The sequence below is a fragment of the Strix uralensis genome, chromosome Z (genome assembly GCF_047716275.1).
Source record: "Strix uralensis isolate ZFMK-TIS-50842 chromosome Z, bStrUra1, whole genome shotgun sequence".
Lineage (NCBI taxonomy): Eukaryota > Metazoa > Chordata > Aves > Strigiformes > Strigidae > Strix > Strix uralensis.
The window spans coordinates 45,888,096-45,912,152 of NC_134012.1; the positions used below are offsets into that span (position 1 = coordinate 45,888,096).

General features: G+C 37.0%; 1 protein-coding gene across 1 annotated transcript in view; it reads right to left on the reverse strand.

The window, feature by feature from the left end:
- Nucleotides 1-329: 329 nt before the first annotated feature.
- TMC1 (transmembrane channel like 1) overlaps nucleotides 330-24,057 on the reverse strand; it is a 70,178-nt gene continuing 46,450 nt past the window's right edge. Inside the window, exons 11-20 of the mRNA XM_074855822.1 lie at nucleotides 22,009-22,203; nucleotides 14,789-14,968; nucleotides 14,419-14,571; nucleotides 12,893-13,021; nucleotides 9,359-9,426; nucleotides 6,258-6,497; nucleotides 3,517-3,642; nucleotides 1,781-1,859; nucleotides 1,549-1,684; nucleotides 330-598 (exon numbers count right to left, since the gene is read on the reverse strand). Of these exons, the coding sequence (XP_074711923.1) occupies nucleotides 330-598; nucleotides 1,549-1,684; nucleotides 1,781-1,859; nucleotides 3,517-3,642; nucleotides 6,258-6,497; nucleotides 9,359-9,426; nucleotides 12,893-13,021; nucleotides 14,419-14,571; nucleotides 14,789-14,968; nucleotides 22,009-22,203 (1,575 nt within the window). The remainder of the gene's footprint in view (nucleotides 599-1,548; nucleotides 1,685-1,780; nucleotides 1,860-3,516; nucleotides 3,643-6,257; nucleotides 6,498-9,358; nucleotides 9,427-12,892; nucleotides 13,022-14,418; nucleotides 14,572-14,788; nucleotides 14,969-22,008; nucleotides 22,204-24,057) is intronic.

The window sequence follows — 24,057 nt, forward strand, 5'->3', positions numbered from 1 at the left end:
GCACTGTCAGGCTTTTAAGAAAATAAACAACTAAATACAAAATGTTTTTCAGTCTTCTAATAAACATCTTACAATAAATATCCCCAAGTTTAGTAACCTACTGACACAAATAATGCAATTTTACAATGCCTTCAAATGCAAGAATACTTATGCAATGTTTTCTTCTGAAGCCTCCCATCCTGTGAAAACTGAAGCACATGGGTAACTTCTATGCACATGAAGATTTACAACAAGCAGAGAGGAGTTCTGTGCTTGCGTGAGTGTGTTTGGGTTTAGGACCACTCTTCTGTCCTTCAACACCCAGCATATCACAATGTGCTTGAGACTCCTTATCTGTAGTTGGGAGGGCCCCTAGGCATTCCTGGCTGGGCCCCCGGGAAGCGTGGGTTTCCAGGCGGATAGCCCGGCATTCCATACCCCCTGGGCCCTGGTGGCCTCGTCACAGCTATGGATGGAGGAGGAAGGTTTCCTCCTCTGGTTTGCAGGGGATAGTGGCCATTCAGGGCAGGGCCTGGATGCTGGAATGCCTGAGAGGAGCTGGCTTCTTGTGGCTGGTCTGTCTTCTTTGCTTCATTGTCACCCTGTCCTTTCTTGTTGTCTGAAACGTGTTTGGAGAACAGAATTAAAAAATGAACCTGCAAACTAGAAATTCCCTGAGAGAGAAATACTGCACCTTCCTGTCCACTTCAGAGTGTGGTGGAAAGTCCGGGACCTCCCCTGCCAACAGCCTGAAATCTGGGGTAATGTACCTTTATGGTCTTTGCACCGTATTTTCCCTCCAGTCCTTTCAGCAAGGCCCCAATGGGGAAAGTGGAGGCTTTCCCCGAGTAGTTAGATGCACTTAGATATCATCTATAACTGACAATGAAGGTAGCAATTTCAAAGTTAAGTGGTCAGGTTTTGAGGCTGCAGACATGCCTTGCATGTGGTTCTTCCAAAGACAGTCATCTCTAATCTGGGTTTCTCTGCTAGGTTTGAGCCTATACTGGCTGTATGCATGATGGTGAAAGTCTAGCAATGTCCAGGGGAAAGGAAACAGCCTACAAAATCCTTCAAGACAGACTGAAGACCTGCCTGACCAAGCTAGACTTTCTGATAAGGATTGATACCATACTGCGTTCTCGTTATACTTCCACCTAGTGAACCTGGCACAGAGGACAAATGTTGTTCTAAGCAGTCCTGGTTCAAAAAAATACAATAGGAGGTTGCAAGATTTAGATCTGACTGGTTTGTGGTAGGTAAGAGGGATCACTGACACTCAGACCAGGTTTTAAGTGAGTTTTTTTGCAGGGCTAGGATCTTGTGATTCTTCATAGCTCTATTATAGGTGGTTTTACTTTGGTGTTGCCTGGTGTAGAATAATGTTACAGTATTTCTTAAATGAGCCAAAGAAAGAAAAATGGACTGGAGATTAAGCTAATACTTGTGATTCAGTATTGTGAATATCTTTCAGGAGATTGTGGGAAAGGAAGCAGTCAAGGCAGTGAGGAAGACTGTGGTCTTGCATACATGAATTCCTCATCCCGAGGAGTTCAAAACAGTCATTACCTTGGTTTGGAGTGGATTCGTCTTGCTTGCCTCCTTTTTGCTTTGGCTGTGGTGGTTCTGTCTCAAATGGATTTTCCTCTTGTTCATTTGATTTTTGTGCCTTTTGTTTATTTCTTCTTTTATTTTCTTCTGCTTGCTAATGATGGGGAGAAAGAAAGGGCATCTTTCAGTGACCTGAATGGCTTCTCTAAAATTTAGTAAAACCAAAAATCAATAATTCTCTATTCCTTACACTTTGTAGCTTCTTTTTAAGTTCCAGGTTAGCTTCCTTGTAGGATTTGGATGTAGCATTGAGATAATAAATACTCAAGCTAAATTTAAAAAAAAATATTTTCTTGTTAGGTAATGATTTAAATATAGACTCTTGCAACATTCCTATAGCAGCAACTACAGTTGTGCTAATATAAAGCCTGCATCTTTTCCTCATTTATCGTGCCTAATCAGTAGTAGTATTTTGACAATGAACAATGTGCTTCCTTACAGTATTAAGAAGGGGCGGTTATTTCAGGGGGAAAAAAAGCTGAAAGAAATTGTTCTATTAATACTCTACATTCAATCTTACAGTAGTTAAGGAAGATGTTCCATAAAAGTATGCCTCACTATGAAGTGTGTTCTAAAGAATAACTTATAAAAGTTAATTAACTTGTATGACATACCTTAGAAATGAGTAAATTATATTTATAAAAGCTTTTGAACTAATACAATAGGTAGACTCAAGTGCTGCCAAGAAAACAGCCAAAACCATGGGTTTTAACTTTTGTTTTAAATTATGACCTCCTCCTTCTGCTAAACAAAACCATAACTGAATAATACAATTTTCATTTTTCAGTGTATTGTATTACTTCTGTGATAACTGTAAAATTAATGTTTTTCACCATTCTGATTTAGAGAAATTCTGATATGAGGTCTTTTATTGATGTAAGCAGTAAATAATTAATTTGCATATTTGCTGTTTTCTCTGTTTTGCCTGATTTTGCCTTGTATTTTTCTTCTTTTTTTTCCCTTTTCTTTATTTATTTTTAGTATCTTTGCCTTGGACCATTCCAAGAAAGGAATAGCACTCAAAATAAAATCAGTAAGAGTTGACCATGTATTTCAGGGGACAGTCTGGATTCTTTGCTTTTCTAGCCAAGGGTTAAAGTAGAATATTATGCTAAGTGAACCTTGGCAAAATTTTACCTCAGTATATCATTTTGTTCATGCAAAATCCTTCTGTAAATTCTATTGTATTCTGTAATCTTCTCTATGTTTATTGACACTTCTATAATGCAGGGTTACATCACAGCTCATCTCTACATAGAATTAACTTTCAGTTCAGTAGTATGCTAAATTATCTGACATATGTATACAGCAGTTTAAAATGTCTTTATAAAGCAGGACTCAAAACAGTCTCTGAGAAAGACTACACTGAGGTCAGTATTCTTTACCAGGTACTGACTTACAAAAAATATCTACTAGCCCTACTTCATAGTCTCTAACATCCTGTCTCACACTCATGTCCCAAAAGCATAGAGTACATTGTTATCAAGGAAAGCCCAAGGTACTGAAGATCAGACTCACTGAAAGTTATTGAGAAGTAACTCTGCTTCATGGTGGTCGTTTCTATTGAACTTGCTAAGGATTTATGATGTGCTGTTCTGCCTACTGGACAAGCTGATCGAAGTAATAGCACTTCAGATCTCCTGTAGGCTTTTGCATTTTAATAGCTTTGTCATCATTGTGGCAACAACACTTTTGAAAAGCAGTAACAAAACCAAAAAGAAAGCTAGTGATTTAAAAAATATATTACCCTTTGTGCAAAGGCACATTAATTATGATCAAATAAAAGGCTCATGAATTCTTCAAATCCCTCATCACAGGGCAATCAACACTGAATTTAATTAGATATTCAGGCAATGAAGAGTTAGAGTGAAAGAAACTTAACAGACCTTAGATTAAGCAAGCTTTGAGTTAATATTCTATACGTACACCATCAGCAATATAAAAGGTAGGATGAGTCCAGGGTTAGAGGCATAACCAAATACCTTCCCAAACCAGGAAGGGAAGTCATGCTCCAGAGTTTCTGATATGACTTCAAACATTCTAGTTTTCCCACTATTAAACAGAAAAGTTGACAATACATCACATACAAATATTATGGCAATGTCAATGTAGTAGTATGGATATATAGGTTAATCACATCACATCAAAACTGGGAAAAGGACAATAAGCTATACGTTAACATTATTTAAAACTTGACACCCTGAAAGGAATACTATTTAAAATAGTATTTATTTATTTTAAGGGGTAAAATAGACACCAATATTTTTATTGTATGGTAATAGATTTTGCCTGCAGTTACTGCAAGATTATGGCTCAAAGAATCAGTGCATCAAGTTATGAAGTCCATACCACCCACCAAAGAGTGAAGTGCAATTTGTGTTCTATGAAGTCCTGGTGAAAAATTCAAATCCCATGTATGTATGATTGATAAGCAAAAAATCGTCTGCTTGCAACTGATTTCTGTTCAGTACCGTTCAGCCTAATTTTCCTCTCTCTTTGCTGTGTACCAATGCTATAGAAGTCAGTGGCTGGGTTTTAGGAGATTTTTGTTATTGTTACAGCAATCTAATAACCTTTATGCACAATTGTTCCATGATGATCTTATCTAGACAATATTTTCTCCCTAGACCATTAAGTTTTTCTTGCAGTAGCATTTTAATAGATATTCTAAAAGTCCCTTCCTGTTTATTCTGCTTTTGGCTCTGCCTCACAATACAGAGTTTGAAGTTTTTTACCTCAACAAGACCAGCAAAATGGGTCTTTATCTGTATTGATACTAACTGCTAGTTTTAGTTGGTTAAAGGAATTGTCACCAAATTGCCACCTGATATTCCAGTCATTAAGGTCTCCTGTCACATCTTTTCAGTTCTTGTAAAACATTTCTGACAACCAGGTCTTTTTGTTAACTCATTGTTCTCAACATTTATCCTCTTCCCAGTAATGTAAAAAGGTTGTAGGTAGAATTCTTCTTCAGATCAGTTCTTTCTCTCCACTTGCCCAGCCCACCCACGGTAAATGAGAAATTCCACTCTGGGCTCTCCTTATCTTTTCCCCAGAACACAGAGAGCTTCTTCTGTTGCAACTTTGTTAATTCTGTCCCATCTTCCCTACTCCTGTCAGGTCTCAGCTGAATTGTATATGTTGCTTTTAGTGATGGATTAAAAAAAACCAAAACAAAACAAAAAAAAATACCCAAAAGAATCAGAAGATTCATGATAGATGAGACACTGAGTTACCAATAGGAAAATATTTTCTTTTTTTAATATAGACCCATGCACTACCAGTACTTATCCACTGGTCGCTCAACAGTAGCATTACCTATACCCAGGTTGAATGAACCTTCATTGGTTTCAAGTCCTCCCCCATAAAAAGTTACATTAAAGATTTCACATTTTTTATGAAGGACAAAGTATCTGCATTTGACAGAGAAAAAGTTGCAGGCACTATTATCTTTCTCATTTTGTACAATAATCTTACCATTTCAGTAATATCCAATTGAATAACTGCAGCTACTCAGATCTGACTCCAGATGTCTCCCTCTGTACTTTCTTTGCTATGACTCAAATAAAAAAATCTTACTTTCTATCACTTGCTTTGTTATCATTGTTTCCATAAATTCAAGCAATTTTCCGTCTCATTAAAATTTTTGGCATGTCATTCAGTTCTCCCTCTTAGGTGACTGTGAATATTGCAGGTGGTTAGAAAAAAATCTCCCAGGTACTTGCCTTTGGCCAAAGTTAATGTGGCAAGACTTCTGCTCCTTTAGAGAGTGCACTGGGGATTATGCAGATATCATTTTATTCACAAGACTAATGTATTATTCAAACCTTTTATTGGAATTAAGATATCTCTTTTACTATTCTCCTACTCTTGCTTTGCTAACACTTTGCTCAAAACCAAAGACTAAAGTCTTCTAAAAATTTTAATTTCATATATTGACTGCTGTTGTGTACTCATTATAGTTGTATGTCATGTTACCTGGCAAGTAAAGATGATGAAAATGGTCCTGGACTTTCCAGGTAGTGTGCACAGAAGCAGAAAGTGTGGCAACATCTAGTTTAGCTTCAATGCAAGGCACATGTTTGCACAGGCAAGGAAAGCCTAAATTTTTGGAAGGGGCTAATGAACGTGGAAGTCCTGAAGACTTCAGAAACAGAATCAGTTTCATATGGGTAATACGGATGCGTGAAATACTGTATCAGTTTGAGAGAGTGACAGTAGTCTGACTGCGCCACCATACATTAAACACACCACTATACATTCTGATATGCACCTCCTACAGGGCATATGCAGACATTTCCTGAAAGCCATCACTCCCAAGACAGCAGACCAGAGATGCATAACAGGTCACTAATCTACTCCTTAAGAATAATTTCTGGCTTATTTACATTCAGCAGAAATGACAATTTTTTACATTACAACTAAGTAAAAGAAAAGATATTCTGTTCTACACTTCATGTAAATCGTTTTAAAGAATTACAGAGTTTTGTAGGATTCTAGCTTCAGGAATTATCCACAATGAGAAATGTGACAAAATTAAATACTCAGCCTATCAGGTGCCAACACTTATTATAGAAGTACTTTTTCATTACTGCATCATTCACTGTGATGTGATGAAGTGGTTCATTACATCATTAACAAAAGATGGATGCAAAATGCAAAAAAACCTGAAAGGACCACAGTCAAAAGATGGGGGGATGGAGACAATGGTGTACACAGCAGGCAGTGTGGAGAGAAAGAGGATGAAAAGCAGCATGGCCATGTAGAAGTTATTGGATCTGGAAGCCTTGAAGACCCTTTCTTGGGGGACATTGCAGCACATGACTGCCCAGCACTGTAAGTACATCGAAGTGTGCAGGCGGAACACATTGATCGCTGGGAGACATGGAGCATAAAAAGATCCCATCCTAGAAATGAAGGAAAGAAAAAAAAAAAAAACACTTTGTTGAAGGACTTTAGTCTTCCTACATATGCCACCCATTCCCTATGTCAATGTGTTCTGCAGCTATACACACTCTGCACTCAGAAATCAAGTTAATGAAACTTAATCTTTATAGGTTTTTCACCAGTCTTGTCTCTTCAGTCTTGCCTTAAGGACAAGAGGTGTATGGAGAGAATTTTCCATATGAACTTTTTGTTTCAAAGTTACAAAGCCTTCTTTCTCTGTAAATTAAATGATCACCTGATGAAATGTTATCCACTCTTACTTTGTCCCTTTAGTTCAGGTAGCATCTCACTTGTGTGGTATAAAAAAGGATAGCCCTAAAACTAGGTATTACCAGAATAATCTAGTTTATTCTTTATTATTTTTCTTAATATACTATCAACATTTTAGGAAGGATACCTTTGCTTAGTTGACATTTATTTTGCTTCTATTACCATGACTATTTAGTGCTTCATTCCAACAAACTATTGATTCTGATAAATAGTTTTTTCCTTATTATGTATGGTTGCATGGTTATGACACTGAAACAGTTGGGACCATTTTATTTTTAACACGCCTTGTCGCTTGTGCCATGCTGACTGAAGAGCAATTATTTTCATTTGCCTGGCCAAATGATACAGAATGTAAGAGATTAGGCATCTTCTTTTTCCTTAACCATTGTCCAGGTGACCAGGGCTGAGCTGCTTTGCCTCTGAGTGCCTCAATTTTTCTATTTAAAAAGTAAGAAATAGATCTACATCATTGGAAAGACCTTCTGAGTACAGAACTACTATTATAGACTCTATTATATATTAATATCTCTTTCTCTTTTTATATTTCTTCCATGAAAAGATAAAGGGTTTGCTAGTTTACAGTTGAAGGGAGAGAACATCTCATGGCCCTGTTCCTTACCCTTATGAAAATCAGTTCCAAGATATTCAATTTCAACAAGCTCAGAATCTGGATGACTTATGGTCATTATTATAATATTTATTACACAGTAGACAAATTCTTACCAAAGCTTATTAATATGGAAAAGACTTGTAAATTATTTGCATCCTGCTTGCTTTGGGAAAACACAGGGAAAGAGAAGAGACTTTTCCTAAGTGCATGGTCTCTCTCTCATACACAAAAATAAATGCACATATACATGCCTCTTCTATCCTTTCTAGCTCTGTGATAGTGCCAGCTCACCAGCTGCACCTGAGCCTCTTTTTTATTCTGTTTCAGATGAGCACAAGCATGTGCAATAGAATTTGAAAGCTCAAATAAAATAAAAATCAATTTACCCTATGTATGTATTAATGATAAACATGGGTTTGGCAGTGTATGTTTATTATTATTCAGTCAATCTTTTTTTACTCATCTGGTGTATTTGGTTCAGTTTAAATCATCAGACACTATTTTGAAGAACACTACAGTTCTAGTACCTTACTTGGCCCTGCAAATCAGCATGTAGATGTGGTCCCAACCCTGCAATAAGCAATAAACCAAAGGATGCTGTATATCAATAACATCACAAAAGCACAAGCCACAGTTTCTGTGCCAGAACATGTATATTGGGGCATGGCAGCTTAGAAGTGCACAGAGTCTGTATATGTAATAAAGTATAAAAATGACAGGTATGTATAAAAGTTTTGTTAGAGAATAATCAGGAATCAACTCTCTCACCCAGTCCTCAACTTCTCTCAGGTAGAGCTTGATTTCCAACCTATTTTCCAAAGTGTTAATTACAGCAATAGAAAATATCAGTGCCATCAGTTGTGCATAAAATTTTAAGCAGAGTTTGTGCTGCAGCCTCATCATTTTGATGAACAGCAGCCTGAAAAATGTTTCCTGTCTGAAATTAGAATGCCAGTCCTAAGGCAAATAGCAAGATGCCAGTTACAAGGCTAAGCTGCTTTTCTAAGGTGCAGGACACACTGTAGGTGCCTCACATTCTGGGACTGGACTCCCTCCAGACACACTCTTATGGCATGCCATCACTACAAGGCCATAGGTGGTGCTGTGCTCATCCCCAGCAATATACCCTCCTTCTGATCAAGCTGCTGAGGTGCTGCTGTCAGGGCCCTCAGTACATCCCCCCAACAGGACTTGGTTGCAGGAGTTGCAAGATATTTGCAGCTTCCTTCTTTGCTGTATTTCTGCAGCATTTATTTGACATGCACACAACACATAACCTTTGGACTTTACAGAAGCGAGTGCTTTCACCAAGCAAAAAGTCTGATTAGCAAAGTCATATTAAAGGTGAAAAATTAGGCCATAGCAAGAATTAACTCTGAGAAGTCAACAGAGCTTGGGGAGGACAGTTCCTAAGGAAGACTAAGCATCTTGCATGAGGACTCTACATGCTAGTATTCTTCAACACTCATGTAAGTCGAAAAATGGGAGGACTAATACTGCAGCAGTAACACATTCACATGCCTGCACAGATAAGCATACATACATTTGTTTTAATGCTTTTTTTCATAGGATACATGGGAAAAGAGTGGTAAGGTATTCTGAAAGGCTGAAATTCAAAGCAAGACAGTACAGGCCAGATGCTTGCTCTCGCAAGCAGTCAGTCAAGACAAGTCAGTCAAGATAAGACGCATCTATGCAGCTTTTTACTGGTTGGTCTTACCAGCTCTTTGCAAAATTCTGATGCATCTAATCCCATAATCTTAGTCCAGAACTGGTTTTGAAGTGGTCCCACTGATTGTAGTGTACCAGAGTTTGATATATATTGTATTACACTTCCATCAAATTAGAGCAATGGGACAGGGTCAGCATTTCAGAAGAATCTTTCACAGATACAGTTAAATCCTGCAGTTCTGCAGATGCAACATGCTTTGCCACACCTACCAGATCATGCCTTGGTTAAAGATCAGTCCCAGCACATTTCCACTTATATCAAACTCAGAATACGATGGCTGAAAGAAATAATGCAGATGCTTTCATTAGTCTTGCACAAAGGGTTATAAGATGATTTACAGTAGACTAAAACTGCCACTTCCAACAGCAGCAGCATACTGGTGTTGTGTTGTAAGGTCTCTTGTTGCAGCTTATCAGTGAATCATGAAACAAATTAATACAACTCAAGGCCGTCAGACTTTAATACAGCTTGCAGTATTTTACTGAAAATCTTTTTGAGATTATTTCAGAGGAAGGTGTTAATGGACAATTAAAAATCATTCTGGGTACTGGGTAAATTTTAAAATAACAATTCATAAATTTTCCATTGGAGTGGTTAGTGGTGGTCATCTCCAACAGCGACTAGCCATGAGGCTGCTGTGATTTAATTCCTATTTGAACTATAACACTATCTTTCATATTTTGACAGTTTCACTATTGAAGAATTCTTTTTAAGCATTGATAAATGTTGCAGATCATTGTCTACCCTGCTTAATATGAACATCTTATTTCTAATTTGAGTGTGTTTGATTCTAATATTTACTGCAAGATTCAGCCATGGGGTCTCATTATCACTTTGTCTGCTGAACTATATCATAAATGTTTGTTTCCAGAATAGACACATAACATAAATATGATAGACACATAATTATTTAGTCTTATATTTCTGAACTATACATCTGACCTTTTCATTCTCTTTTTCCAAATCTTTAATCATTTCCACATCTCTTCTTTTACCCTATTTATTAGCCTCTAATTCATTAACGCTTTCATCTACAAACACTGAACACTACATTTGAGTCACCATTGAAATACACACATACATATTAGTTTGTATTGTGGATGTAACAGAACAAAACTTTCTGGTAAGAAATTGTGGCTGTAAACTTTTGGTTTACACCTAAATATCTGATTCAAGCATGTTATTCATAGAGTTTTGCCTTGTCACAAGATTTTGTTTAATCAGTTTTCTCATAAAAGAGATTTTTCTACACCATAGTTGGTGACTTGCATGATCCACCATAGTGGGTGGGCAAAAAGATCATGTGTATCTTCCAGATATTCATTACAAGGATGACTGATAGAGGGAGGAAGGGGCATGAGATACAAAAATAACTATTCCCTTATGACTGAACCAAGACAAAGCTAAATTAAATTCACAATTTTGAATTGTACTGTTATATTATTGGAATATTTTGAGCCCCTACACTCTTTCGGTGTGGTTTTGTGTATATGTACAGATATATAAGTTTACAGCAAACTGCTATATTTATGTTGCATGTATTTATGAATCTGCTTCCATATGAGGAAAGATTAAATAGATTACTAGTATTCAACTTGGAAATCAGTTGACTAAGGAGAGCTGTATAGAGAGATAGAACATCATCACCAGCTTACTGGACCTAAGGCCCATAATGGACCAGATAGTTATAGCCATTCTTATATACTGTCGAAGAAAAATGTCAATAATAAATTGGTTTCAGTATTCCCTATAAGAACTTGTGTTGTTGACACTTTGAGAACAATAATATATCATGACAATAAGTGTCCCCTCATTGCTGGATAAATATGCCACAGCTTCCATTAACAGTGTTGAAACCCTTGTGTGTGGGATGAGAGTCACTGTCATTCTTTATCACCTGTCTATGTTCCTTATTTTGTATGTAAAGGAATGTCTAGCAAGAAGGATTGTTTCTGTGCAGCTCTTTCATCCATACCCTTAATTAAAGCTCTTTTCTTTACAGGTTCTGTTCTATAGATTGCATTACTGTATTATATTCTATTAACATCCCTAATGGTAACAAAGAGCAAAAATTAAGTCTGAAGTGTTAATGGATGGACGGATGTGTCTTCACCTGACAACTGGCACTCCCAGTTCAAGCCAAGCTGTCCTACAGTTCACTGTGTGGCTCCCAACACCAGGAGACTGCAGGCATCTCACAAAAAAATACATCTAGTAGCCTCATCCAGCTGTTCTGAATACCCAAGGTCATCTCAAATAACACTAGGCACCTGTGGTTTGGCAGGTCACACAACAAAATGTCCCTGAATAAAAAGCAGCTTATTCAGAGTATATAGCAAGACAGAAGACGAAGCCCAAATGGAAGATGAATAATCCTAGGTAAAGTCTGTCCTACAGTCTTCAGAACGGCTTTCAGGCTTACATTATTCAGGCTCTTTCATTGATCATGGATATCCTGAGATGGAAAAGATTCAGGCTATCACTTCAGCATCTTTGGAAAATACTATGTCTGAGCTATTATTTCCTGTCAGATGTAGCACTGGCTATGATGATTCATGTATTCCCCACATCCAGCCTTAGCTATTGGGATGGCTGTGGAACATCTGAAAATGTGAGGAAGCTCCAGATGCAATTTAAGTATATTAAAATCTATGGTTCCACAAGCTGTGCTGTCTCTCTGCCCATGCTGTATTCAAATTCCTGCATTTTATTTTGATATTGCAAGGGTTATAGCTTGTTTGTCCACAACCTGATTGTCTGGTAGTCTTTGTGTCTAGCCCTACACCAGTCCTGTTTGAGATACCCTGAAATTAACAGGGAGAAACCTGAGTTTTGCTATAAAGGATGAAATTTCATGGGAGCCAGCCAGTAGCAATGAGATTGCTGTACCAGAATATTGATTTTTTTTATAGAAAACACCAAAACATTCTCATCCTCTGAAAAATTATCATTTCCTGAGAAGCTACTGTTAGTAAACCGAGAAATTTGTACATTTATTAAGGTAATGTATGACAGAACAGCTATGACTGATAGCTGCTCATGCAGATATACCCAAGATAGCTTTAAATGACTTGTCTCTTTTCCATACCTCTCAGTAAGTACAGAAGAGTCGTCAGGAGCTTCACAAGTTTTGCCAGTACCCTGACTATTACTTAACAAGTGAAAAAGCAACATCAGACCTTACAGTGTAGGTATTTTAGCTAAGTTAATCTAGATCAGATCTGTGTAAACGAATGAAAAATCTCAGCTCACAAGTGTAGACCTCTACACCTGCTTATGTTATGGGACTTTCTAACTTCATTTCAGCTAAACTAATTCTAGCAAAAAATATATATAAGATTTCTAGAGCAAGTTCTTTCATATTTTTCTCCACAAACACTGTGTGCTAGAAGATCCTATCCAAAATTCTGTACAAATCAATGAGATTGTATTCTGTAGAACAGGGAATGAGTTTTCAGACTGGAAATGTGTGAAAATGTGCACCCAGTTTTCTTATCAATCAGATTTAAAAAACAAAACAAAACAAAATATTCCCTAAAGTTACCAAAGTGTAAAGAATAAGACAAATGTTAAGGCATAAGGAAATTCTGAGAAAAACTAACACAATGTTGTTCAGGGAATTTGAAGGTAATGTGTCTAGCCAACTGTTAACTCTATAGGATTGAAAGGAAAATGTAATTTACTACAAAAATCTGAAGTGATAATCTGACAAAGACATTTGAAATATCAAATCAGATACTTACAAATCCATACTCCAAGTCCCAGCACCAGCAGTAATTGAAAAACCTAACGAAGACAGCTCTCAAGAAATCACCAATTAGAATCGTGACATATGTTGTCATTGTGTCAGAGACTGTCAGCCGCACAAATTCCTGTTAGAGCAAATTTTACTTTAAGAGTATATTTAAACAACTAGTAATTACAATAATAATGAAATATTGGAGTAGATCCCTAACTGTAACTACCCTGCTTCAACTTGGAAAAGACTCTTCCCCTCCTCTACATTCACCAATTCTGAAAAATGCCAGGAGAAAAACTGCCCCTCGCTTGCTAGAAGTATCCTTTGCTCTAATTTGTGTTCATATTATCAGATGATACTAGACTGGGAAAGGCTTCCAGCCAAGCTTGCTGCTATAACAGAAACCTGAGCTGATATCTTAAACTGCTTTTGAGCCCCTTGACTTTGGGAAGATTTAAAAAAAAAAAAAAAAAAAAAAAAAAGCGAATGGCTTGCTTTCTCAGGGACCACCAACTCCCAGTGATTATGGAGAGGAAAGAAGAAAATCTTAACAGAAATCCTCATTCCTCTACTTTTATTTTACTAAGTCCCACTAAATCCTACCGTAACAGGCTTTACTCCAATAGCCCAAAAGACTATTACTTTCCCTGATCTGAAATTAATGAGATAATTAGTGCAGTGACGAGCTCTTGGTGTTCTTAGCTTATTATTCAGCACCAGTGAAAAAAATAGAGGGGCTGTTTTTCCTGCCTGTCTGCTCCCTGCTGGTGATTTATTCAGTCAGGTGTGAGATTGTCAGAGTGATGGAGCAACAGCAAAAGTCTTGATTCAGTAGTGAATTCATTCTCATGCACAAAGCAACAGTGAGGTATGATCAAATACAGGAAAGGAGGATGTTAGAAGATTCTTTGGAAATGACATTTTATATTAATAGGTCAATAAGAATAAACGTTCAACTGAATCAAATAAAGTGACTGAGCAGATTTACCATTCAACCACTACTGCTCTTTTGCATTATGTTACTTGGCTAAAGATACAGATGCCTTCTCAAAAGCAAACTGCTGTAAAATCTGTCTTACTTGTATTTCCTTGATGAGCTCCTTCTTTTATCTTTTCTATAGGTCTGTTTTAGTCAGGAACTGGTATTGCCTGATCAAAATTCTAATCAGAATTACCACATTTATTAGTGGTTGTGACAAATCAAAGTTTTCAAAATTGTTAAACAGGTTTTACAAGACAAATATGGGATGAGAAAGGGGAAGGTAAATGAAGACAATAGTGAAAAGGAAGGGGTAAAAAAGAAACATTTTCTATGCTGTCAACTACCAGGAAAAATAATTCCCTACTAGACAGACTCCAAAGAAACTCAAATGATTTTTTTTTTCAACTTTTTAGCTCTGTAAAAGGTCCCACATCTCTTTTTCTCACATTTTCCCAACTTAATCCCACTTATTAGTAGAGGGTTTAGATATCAGATCTTATAACAGTCTATGATCTATTTCAAATATGAGATCAAAGCAGTTACATTACCTGTCCTACCATTGTTTCCCAGCACGGTCCTCTGGGGACATCTGCAGGGTCCACCTCAATTGGAGGAGCAGTCGAATTTTCTGGAATAGTACCATTGTATAGACTGGCTTCCCATATTGTCATGTTATACTTGACTATTTTTTCTTCTTCCAACTAAGTAAAGAAATAAATTGAGAAAAAAAACACAATATGAACTTGTTACCAACTCTCATCCTTTTCTACTCCAAGACTCCCATTACCAGCTCAGGCATGGACATGATTTACAGTGAAGAAAGAGAAGAACATCTTTCACTTTGTCTGTTACTGGCTGCAAATCCTCATCCTTGGCCAGCTACATGTTGAAAATAGTGAAGGTAAGTAAATAGCTTGCCTTGAGATTGATTTCATCCATTAGGGCGATAATGAAAGTGTAGAGATTGCCAAGAAAAAGAGCAAAGATTCGTCCCAGCTGCCATCTTAGAGCTATTCGAGGGTGGTAGTTTTCCAGAGAACTGATTACATCAAATAAAGTTGGACAGAACATTCCTAAAAGTGACATAACCATGTTCACCTGAGAGGGGGAAAAAGAAAAAAAAAAATAAAGAAGTTTGCAGTGAAATATTAGAGGCAAGTTCTTTTATTATTATTGATTTGGGTGGAGGGTGTATTTTCATTACTAGTTTTTATTTGGTTTTTGCTTTAATGAAAAACAAAATCCACTCTGGGAGTCAGAAGATGTTTTCACAAAGGAAGAAAGAGGTGAAGATTCAGTTACAATCTACTGCAGATGGATACATGAGATCTTTTTTTTCATTTTACATTTCACTTAAACCTTAAAAATAATACAATGTTAGTTATTTTGACCAGAACCTACATTTTAACCAAAATTCTTCTATCAGAGAACTTAGCAAAACCTATTTCCAGTACTGTTTTCTGCAACATCTCTATCACATCTTCCAAACAGACACATAGATGTTCGATAAAAAGCATCCCTACAAAAATATTGCACTAAATTAAATTTTTCTGAATCTCAACCGAAGTTAATTCTGGATGTTACAGAATCATAGAATATCTCAGGTTGGAAGGCACTCATAAGGATCATCGAGTTCCACACCCTTCTCCTCACAGGACTACCTAAAACTAAACCATATGACTAAGAGTTTTTGTCCAGATGCTCCTTGAACTCTGACAGATTTGGTGCTGTGTCTGCTTTCCTGGGGAGTTTGATCCAGTCACTGACTACACTCCCAGTGAAGAACCTTTTCCTAATGTCCAGTCTGACCCCTGACTCAGCTTCATTCCATTTCCTTGTGTCCTATCACTGGTCACCAGAGAGAGGAGATCAGCACCTCCCCTTCTGCTGCCCACCTTGAGGAAGTTGTAGACTGTGATGAGGTCACCCCTCAGCCTTCTCTTCTCCAGGCTATACAAACCAAGTGATCTCAGCTGTTCTTCCTAAGTCTTGCCCTCAAGGCCTTTCACCATCTTTGTCATTCTCCTCTGGACACACTCTAATTGATCTCTGTCTTATATTGATATACTCAAAACTGCACACAGTACTTGAGGTGGGGCCACACCAGTGCAGTGTAGAATGGGACAATCACCTCCCTTGACTGGCTGGCTATGCTGTGCTTGCTGCTCCTCCAGGACATAGTTGGCCCTTTTGGGTGCCAGGGGACACTGTTGACTCTTATTCAACTTGTCATCAATCCAAACTCCCAGATCTCTTTCTTCAAGGTTGCTCTCCAGCCTCTAGTCCCCAGTTTGTATGTATAACCAGGCTTACCCCATCCCGGGTGGACAATCTGGCATTTTCCCTTGTTAAATTTCACACATTTGGTGATTGCCCAAGCTCTCTCGTCCATCTCAGATCTCATGTCTTCATTGCATAAGCAAATTCAAATCAACCCTGTTTCTTTCTGCCTAATTTTCTTAGAAACCTCTAATAAAATTAACTCATCACCTTAGCAGTATGGCAACAGAACAAGTTTACTGAAAACAAACTGAGAAAAACAGACAACTAGCTTTTATAGGGAGTTTGAAAGACAACATAGCTTCTAAATTCTACAGACAAGTGAGGCATTCTAGTAATGTAACATTCCTAAATGATTGCTGAAAAGTATTTCAAGTCTACTTGAGCCTTTTAGTTCTAATTCATTGTGTCAGCCAAAACTGAAAATAATTGAAAAACTTTAAGAGGGCAGTTATTCAATTTCAATTTAAAATAAAATTGCATTACAAAATGTGTGTCTTTAAGGGACTAAAAACAACAAACAAGAAACAGAAAATATTGTCTCAATCTATCACAAAAGTTGCTGGAAAACTAAAATGTGTGTTTGAGATGTATCATATTAAAACCATTAAGTAAAAATAATTGATTTCGTTACAAAAAAACATAATTGTTCACAGAACTCTAGTTTTCCAATTGCTCTGAAACTAGTATTTCTCAGACATGTTGAGATCCATTTTGCTAGAGCTATTATAAATTTTAATAAATTTCTAACTTCCTTCTACCAAGAGAGTTAGGACTGCTCTTGCTTCTCAGAAATAATATGACAGCAGAAAAGCACTCTATCAACAAATAAATTCACTCATCTACAAATATGTACATTCCCACTCTGAAAAAGTTTAATCCGTGATACTGGTGTTCTTTAAAAGAAATAAATGGTTTTCTTTTTGTGTTTTTCTATTCTTGGGTTTTAATGAGTTCTAGAGCTAATTACTGGATTTTTGCATTTGTAGGCAATCAGTAGTGCATTCTCTGCATGGCTTGTGGCACCCTGTAAGAAGTATGTAGATTTTTTTTTCATGATTACAGGAATTCACTGATTTTTCCTATGTATTTAGATAGTGTTATCTGTAACTGAGATTACCTTGTTAAAATAACAAGTCACTGTTACTTCATAACATCATAAAAGAAACAACTAACCAAAAGCTTGTAGCTGACATCTCTTGCAGCACTTGGGTTTATTACCAAAAAAGGTAGAAATTATATTTTAATCTCCTGCCACTTTTTACTTTATAATAACAGCTGTGTTGGCTTTCATATATTAATGCTTTGAATAAATTTCCTCTTATGAGAACTGTGAATATTCCTTTGTTTTGGTACTTCTAAAAGGTGATGAGATATCGATGATCAAAATATTGGTTATTTTTTATTCATAATGAACTGTGTAAACTTTTTTATCTTAAAGTCTTCAAAGTATCTAACATACTTTATAACACATTTTGTCTCAGTCACCATTAAACCAAAGACTTTATGCCAAATATGGCCCAAGATGGCAAAGCTGTAGGAGTCAACTACAGCCAACATGACCAATCATGAATTCTTAAAAGTCAGACTTAACTGTAAGAGGCTGTATATCCTGTTTATCAATAGAAATGTTCAGCCCTGTTGTGATACTGCTGAATCTCAAATCAGAATCCTCATTGACTCTGGTGTCTCATATCCTTCTGCAGCAACAAGTTCCAGGGGAAAATGTATGCATAAGAGATGTCCTGTGTCACACCAAATGTTGACCTGGCCCAATAGATGCCCAGAGATGAGCAAGAACAGCGCAAACATATACGAATAAGTCCTAGACTCCAACTATGTTCAGTTTGGGTACTTGTTCAGTCAGATCTTTATGTATTTATGTATTTAGTCTTATGTATTTAGTCTTTATGTATTTAGTAACCCCCAGAGGATTTCTCTTTCATGCATTAGATCAGTCTTCCTTCAGATGGATGTAAATTTTGGCATTCACAGCACTGGCACCCACCATCTACCATGCTTTCCCTTTTGTTTTTTTCTGAACCTGGCTTCTACTCAATTCATTTGATCTCCCTGAGTTCTCATACTTGAAGGCATAGTGAATATGTATTTTAGAAGAAAATGTATGTCCTTTGGGCAGTTTTAAAAATAGTATCTGCTAACTTTATTGAATGTTTCCTTGTGATTGCATGGGAGAGGCAGGACAGAAGTCACTGCTTTTCTTTTTCTTGAACATTCAATGCTTTCTATCTTTTTATTATGTTCTGCCTTTTTTACCACTTATCTGAAGCAAGCATATTCTTCCTCTTTTGTTTTCTATCTGCATTTTTCCATGCCTTGACTACTCATGCTCCCCATCTCAAAAGCATTTCTAATTCTGGAGAAAAGACATTATTAAGATAAGAGGTGAAATGTGGCACAGAAATTTGCAAAGCTGAAAAGTGAGAAATTATTACAATTAAAAATGCAACGTTTTACTAAGACAAAATGTAGCACAGTGATTTTTCAAAATCAAAATATATGATGGGTTCTATATTTCAAAATCATAAACATTTGTTTTATAGTTTCATAAATATATTGTCATTATACTTTTTAGTTTCTTGTGAAAAGAGCAAAGAGCAAAGAAATCATCCGTTGAATCGACCATTGAATTTTAGCCACTTAATCTAGTTTGATTCCAGAAAGGAGTTGGTTTATGTTCTGGACTGCTTGTCAACTTGAAGCTCAGGTGCTCGAGCACCTGATTTTCTTCCCCTGCTTTTATCAGTGACAGTTTTGCTGCTCTGTGTGACTTAAAAATTGCAGAATGATATGCCGGAAGAGGGGCATGCCAGCATGCATCCATGGTAGATTTATGGTTGATGGACAATGTGGTCTTATACTCACTATCTGCTGAGTGAATCTCAAAAGCCCTCTCTGCCCTACTGAGATAGATTTTTCCCTAAGAAAGGAACAACAGCCAATAGGCATCCACTAATTATTAAAACTCTGGTTCAAAACACAGTTTTTTATCTTTCTGTGTCATTAACTACTCCAGATACCAAGTCCCTGCATTACACTCTGAAAGCTAGAAAATTACTGCTTACACAAGCTTTTCCAGCTGCTATGACTCTGGTAAAAAATCACATCTAAACAGTAGTCCTCCTGGCATATTAAACTGTGTACACACAACATTAAATATTGAACACTGACTGCTTGTTGGTCAAATAATAAGTTCATTAAGAGCAAGTATTCTAGCTAAAATAAATCATATCTTCCACTAACAATGATTGCAGTAGTCATAGATTTGTCTAGCATCTGCTGCAGAAAGTACTAATAAAGACCTATTTTTCTAGTAAATACAGTTTCATTTTCTAACAACAAATTAAATTGAAATTATATTTCATACTAATAAAAGCTGCCTGATGATTTCTAGAATTAAACAGAGCATTGACAACATGGCTTAATAACTTCAATATAAACATACTCCATATCCACTACCGGGAACATTAAAGTAAATAGCAGGTTATTTGTTGCAAAAGATCTATGGGGTTGTTTCAGCTTGCAAGACCTGAAGTGTTAAAACCATACATTTTTGTTGCTGGAAAAAAAAAAAATGAAGTGTAAAACTTATCTCCGCTTTGCCAAAATGTTAACAATTCTGATTCACAGAAACTAGTCTGTCTCCTCATAAGTTTTCTCTGCTTTTAAGTAGCTTTAATTTTAAAGAGTACAGGAATATATTTGAGAAAACAGGGTACCTCAGTATCAGAAAGATGCTCATACTACCTTCTGGCTCTGCAAACTTCCATCAAATAAGAAAAGTCAATTTTGTTCACCAATTTCATCCAATTTCAGGACACTATACTAAGGGAATCACTGGCATTATTCTCATTTTTACCAAATTTCCACAGTCATGGGGAAATTGTCACATGGTGCAGAATCATCATTCATCCTTGACCAACCACCAGGCCACAGTCATGCTATGACATGCAATGTAAAGGCTGATGAAATCCCTTAAGAGTCCCGGTCTATCTGTTTCCACTAATTTCCTGCTCTCCATGACACACTAGACAATTTTATCTGAACTATGATCTGACAGAATTAGGTAATGCCTATATAGAGAGGGAGTTTAAAAATTTACGACATTATGACAGAGGATAGTCAGAACCACTAGTGGCACTTTATCAGGCTGTGAGCTTCAGGTACAGATGATACAAAATGTATTCACCCTGGATTGCTCCAAGGACACCATAATTACACCTAAGTGTTTTTTAGTCCCTTAATACATCCAGTGTGATGAAAACAAATTTCTTACAAAAGGAGCTTAATATTTTTATGAAGAATGTCAATTTTTACATATTGTTGCTTAAATTGTATGTAAGAATTGCACTTCCATTTGCTCTAAGTAGCACATTAAGTGTTTATGGAGGTTTTTTCCTGATCAAAATCTCACTTCATTTATTAATGATACAAACATAAGAGAGCTTGATCTAGAAAATAAAAAAAATGTTTAAGTGGCTGTCACATAGAAGCCAAATATATTTATGTAAAGAAATATTGGTATCAAATCAAGGGCAATAGTTTGTACGTCACAAATATGTACATTACCTGTCACTAAGAAAAATTCTCTAGCCAAATAATGGCAGTGTTGCCTTATCCACTCTCTTTTAGAGACACACCTGCTCCAGATCTTAGTTCTGTGACAGAGTCTTAGCAGTATTTTTTTTGTAAAGCAAACAAAAGTAAAACAATGAATGTAAACATGCATATGTTTAACTACTTTCCAGATTGCGGCATAAACTAACATAACAGCTTTTGGTAGCACAGTTCATGTTAGTACAAATCTGTTACCACATCCTTCAACTGAGAGAAAACTGAATTCCTCTTGAACTGTCTTCATCTGCTAGTCTGTTGTCACACTCAGAGCTTGTGTTGCTTTAAGCTAAAATTTTGTAGATTACTTTTCTTACTCATTGTATCAAAATGTATTAACTTTTATCAAGTAACTTGACCCAAACACAATCTCAACAGCCCCACTTCTCTGGATTCCAGAGGTGGATTGCTAGAGTTTTTTATGTTAGCTTTGCAGTCAGGTTTTGGTGTTGAAAATTAAGAATTGACTCTCCTCATTCCATCATCACCCATCCCAGCATCTTTGTGAGGCTAGCATCTTTTTGCCTTACCTTATTTCAGGTATCTACACTCCAGCTCAGAAGATGAGCTTTAAGTAGCAAACAGCTACTTTTACAACATACACACCAGTGTCTTTGCTAAGAAATTAAAACCTGCCCAGGTTTTCATATAGCAACACTGACTTCAGGTGCTTACTGCACACTGTTATAGAAACACTATCACTATACACTTCTATCAGGCAGGGCTGCATCTGCTCAAGAAGAAAGCAGATTAAGCACAGAAAAAGTGGTATTGAACTCTTGGGCTGGGCAGCTGGAATTGGAAAGCATGAGTTTCATTCTGTTGCTACACTGCAGAGTTGTATACATGAAGCCCCAGATAACTTTGGATATGTCCACACACCAGTCACTTTGCTTGGGCCAGTCTCAGGAGGAAAGCAACAGGATAGTGGGCTCCTTGAAGAGGTCTTGTGTGTCCATAGAAGGGCTGGAAAACAATCTTAAGACCACAGAGGAGGAAAGGTAAAAACTTCAAAAGAAAACTAAATACAAAGGGACATTTGAAAGAACCAACCAAGGAATAATTTTAATGAAGCAGGAAGCAGAAAGACAAGAACAATTATTTTGTTAGACATTTACCACCCACACTCAGAGTATTTAAATTCTCAGGAAAAAAAGGCAACATGCAGAGTAGAGGAACACAGTTTCAAACCACATCTATTTTAGAAATGTGCTAGCACGAACTTCATTTCTTTCCCACCACCCGTAGTTCTCCAGACCTTCCAGGGCAAATTTCTGAGATCTTCTGACAACAAAAAAGATGAGGTAGCCACTCCCAGCAAGCGTGCATAGGGCCAAGAAGTTAGCAAGAACCCTCAGGAATCGAGTCAAGTGAATATTTTCCTCTTTTCGGCTCTCCTGCTCTTCTACAATAGCTTCCTGCAGTTGTTAGGAAGAAAAGAATATTATGACTATTTTAATGTTCAAGACCCCACATTGTTTCCCCAGTTCTTAGAAGTCAGTTGAATAAATTACAGAGATGAGAATGAACACTTAGGCATCATGTTTTGGGATGAGCTTATATCGTCTCATAAAATCTGGTTTGGACTCTGGCAGACCCTGGGGTTTTGGCTCCCCAGAGTTCACTTTGCTTCTGTTGAGTGTGTTCCCACTGCACATGCACTCGTGTGACAAAAAACTCAGCATGTTCTGTCAGCTTGTGAGGTGCTACGAGGCTGAGTGACCCAGCAGGATAAATGTGTGATTAGCTGCCAGAACTGTCACACTTTAAAGGTGTCCATTTGTGAGAAAAGATCAAAAGTTTTATTCTGAAAGTAATCAATTCAAAAGGAACGAAAAGACAGTTTAGATGTAGGAATCCCAAAAAAAGGCAAGCAGTGCACAATTCAGACTGCAGAATAAAGTGTTTGCCCCACATTTACCCTAGGCCAGGACTGACACTTATGAAGACTCTGGTGCAACCACAATCTCCAGTTCCTGCTTTTGCCAGCAGAAAGAGGTTTTACTCTGAAGCATCCTCGTGAAAAGGGAGTTTGGTTTCAGCTTCTTACTTTGGTATAGAGATCAGTTGCCCAGAGGGGAAGCTGAACTCCTGCATTGTAATAATTACACTGCATGGCTCTGCTTTTCTTATGACTTGTGTTTATTACACAAATAAAATGAGACTGTAGCAGCTCTTGAGCAAAACTCCCATGACCTCACCCAAGCCAAGACTTCATCTTTTCTCTCTATGGTACTTTGCTTGTTTGCAAAGATCACAGTAAAGCCTCGTGAGTTTGTTTCTCAAAATTAAGACTCTGTCTCAACTGATTTGTATTCTTTTCCAAATAGGTTTCAGCAACTGACCTTAGTAGCAGTCAGGGAAATCTCACATAGCTTCAGTGCTTTCAGTTAGTACTACTTCAATATTTGTTTTCCTGGGACATTTTCTTTCTACTGACTTTGAGTGCTCTTATGTTTGCAGTTGGGAGAGTGGGCAGGGTGAGATGGTATATTGGCTATATCACTACTGCAGAAAGGAAGCGTGTTGTGTGTGACTGGATAGTGCAGCTAGTGATTGGTCCTCCAGCTCCCATGTTGTATGTTGTCACTGTGACTGCAAGTCTAGCATCTTTTTCATTACCTGGCAACACCTTTCCAGTATATTCCCTATACATTATTACATTGAAAATTAAATTTTCCTTTAAATGCTGTGTTGGTGTGTGCCAGTGACCCCAGTGTAGAAACACATTCTTTAACATTCAACAGATGGAATATATTCCCTTTACTGTTTTCACAGCAGTGCACATCGCATCCTGCCCCAGATTCCTCACACAATGACACTTGAAATCAACATAAGCTATAAACTGAAAAAAGACCTAAGCACACCTTGTATTGCCTTGGAAACTGGGCTATAGTTCATAATTAATTTGAAAATAAAAACTTCATATTTTGCAAAGGAAGTGATCTTTTTTTCATGTTGAAAAGCCAGTATACACTCAAAATTCTGAGGCCAATTCTTCTGACATAACGAATAGCCCTTTGTAGATGATCCTGTTGCTTTATCTTATGGTATCTCTTCAGTGTAGTAAGAGAAGATGATAATGTGAGGTTGGCAAAATTTCAGCAGCATTTAAAAAAAAAATTTCAGGCATTCACCATAGAAACTGGAAGACATCAGACATCAGATAAAGGACAATATTATTTTTACAGCAGAATAATTTTTCTAAAACTAGTACTGCAGTCACAGAGGACACAAAAATGCCATTAATGCTTTTTTTTTCTGCAGTCAAA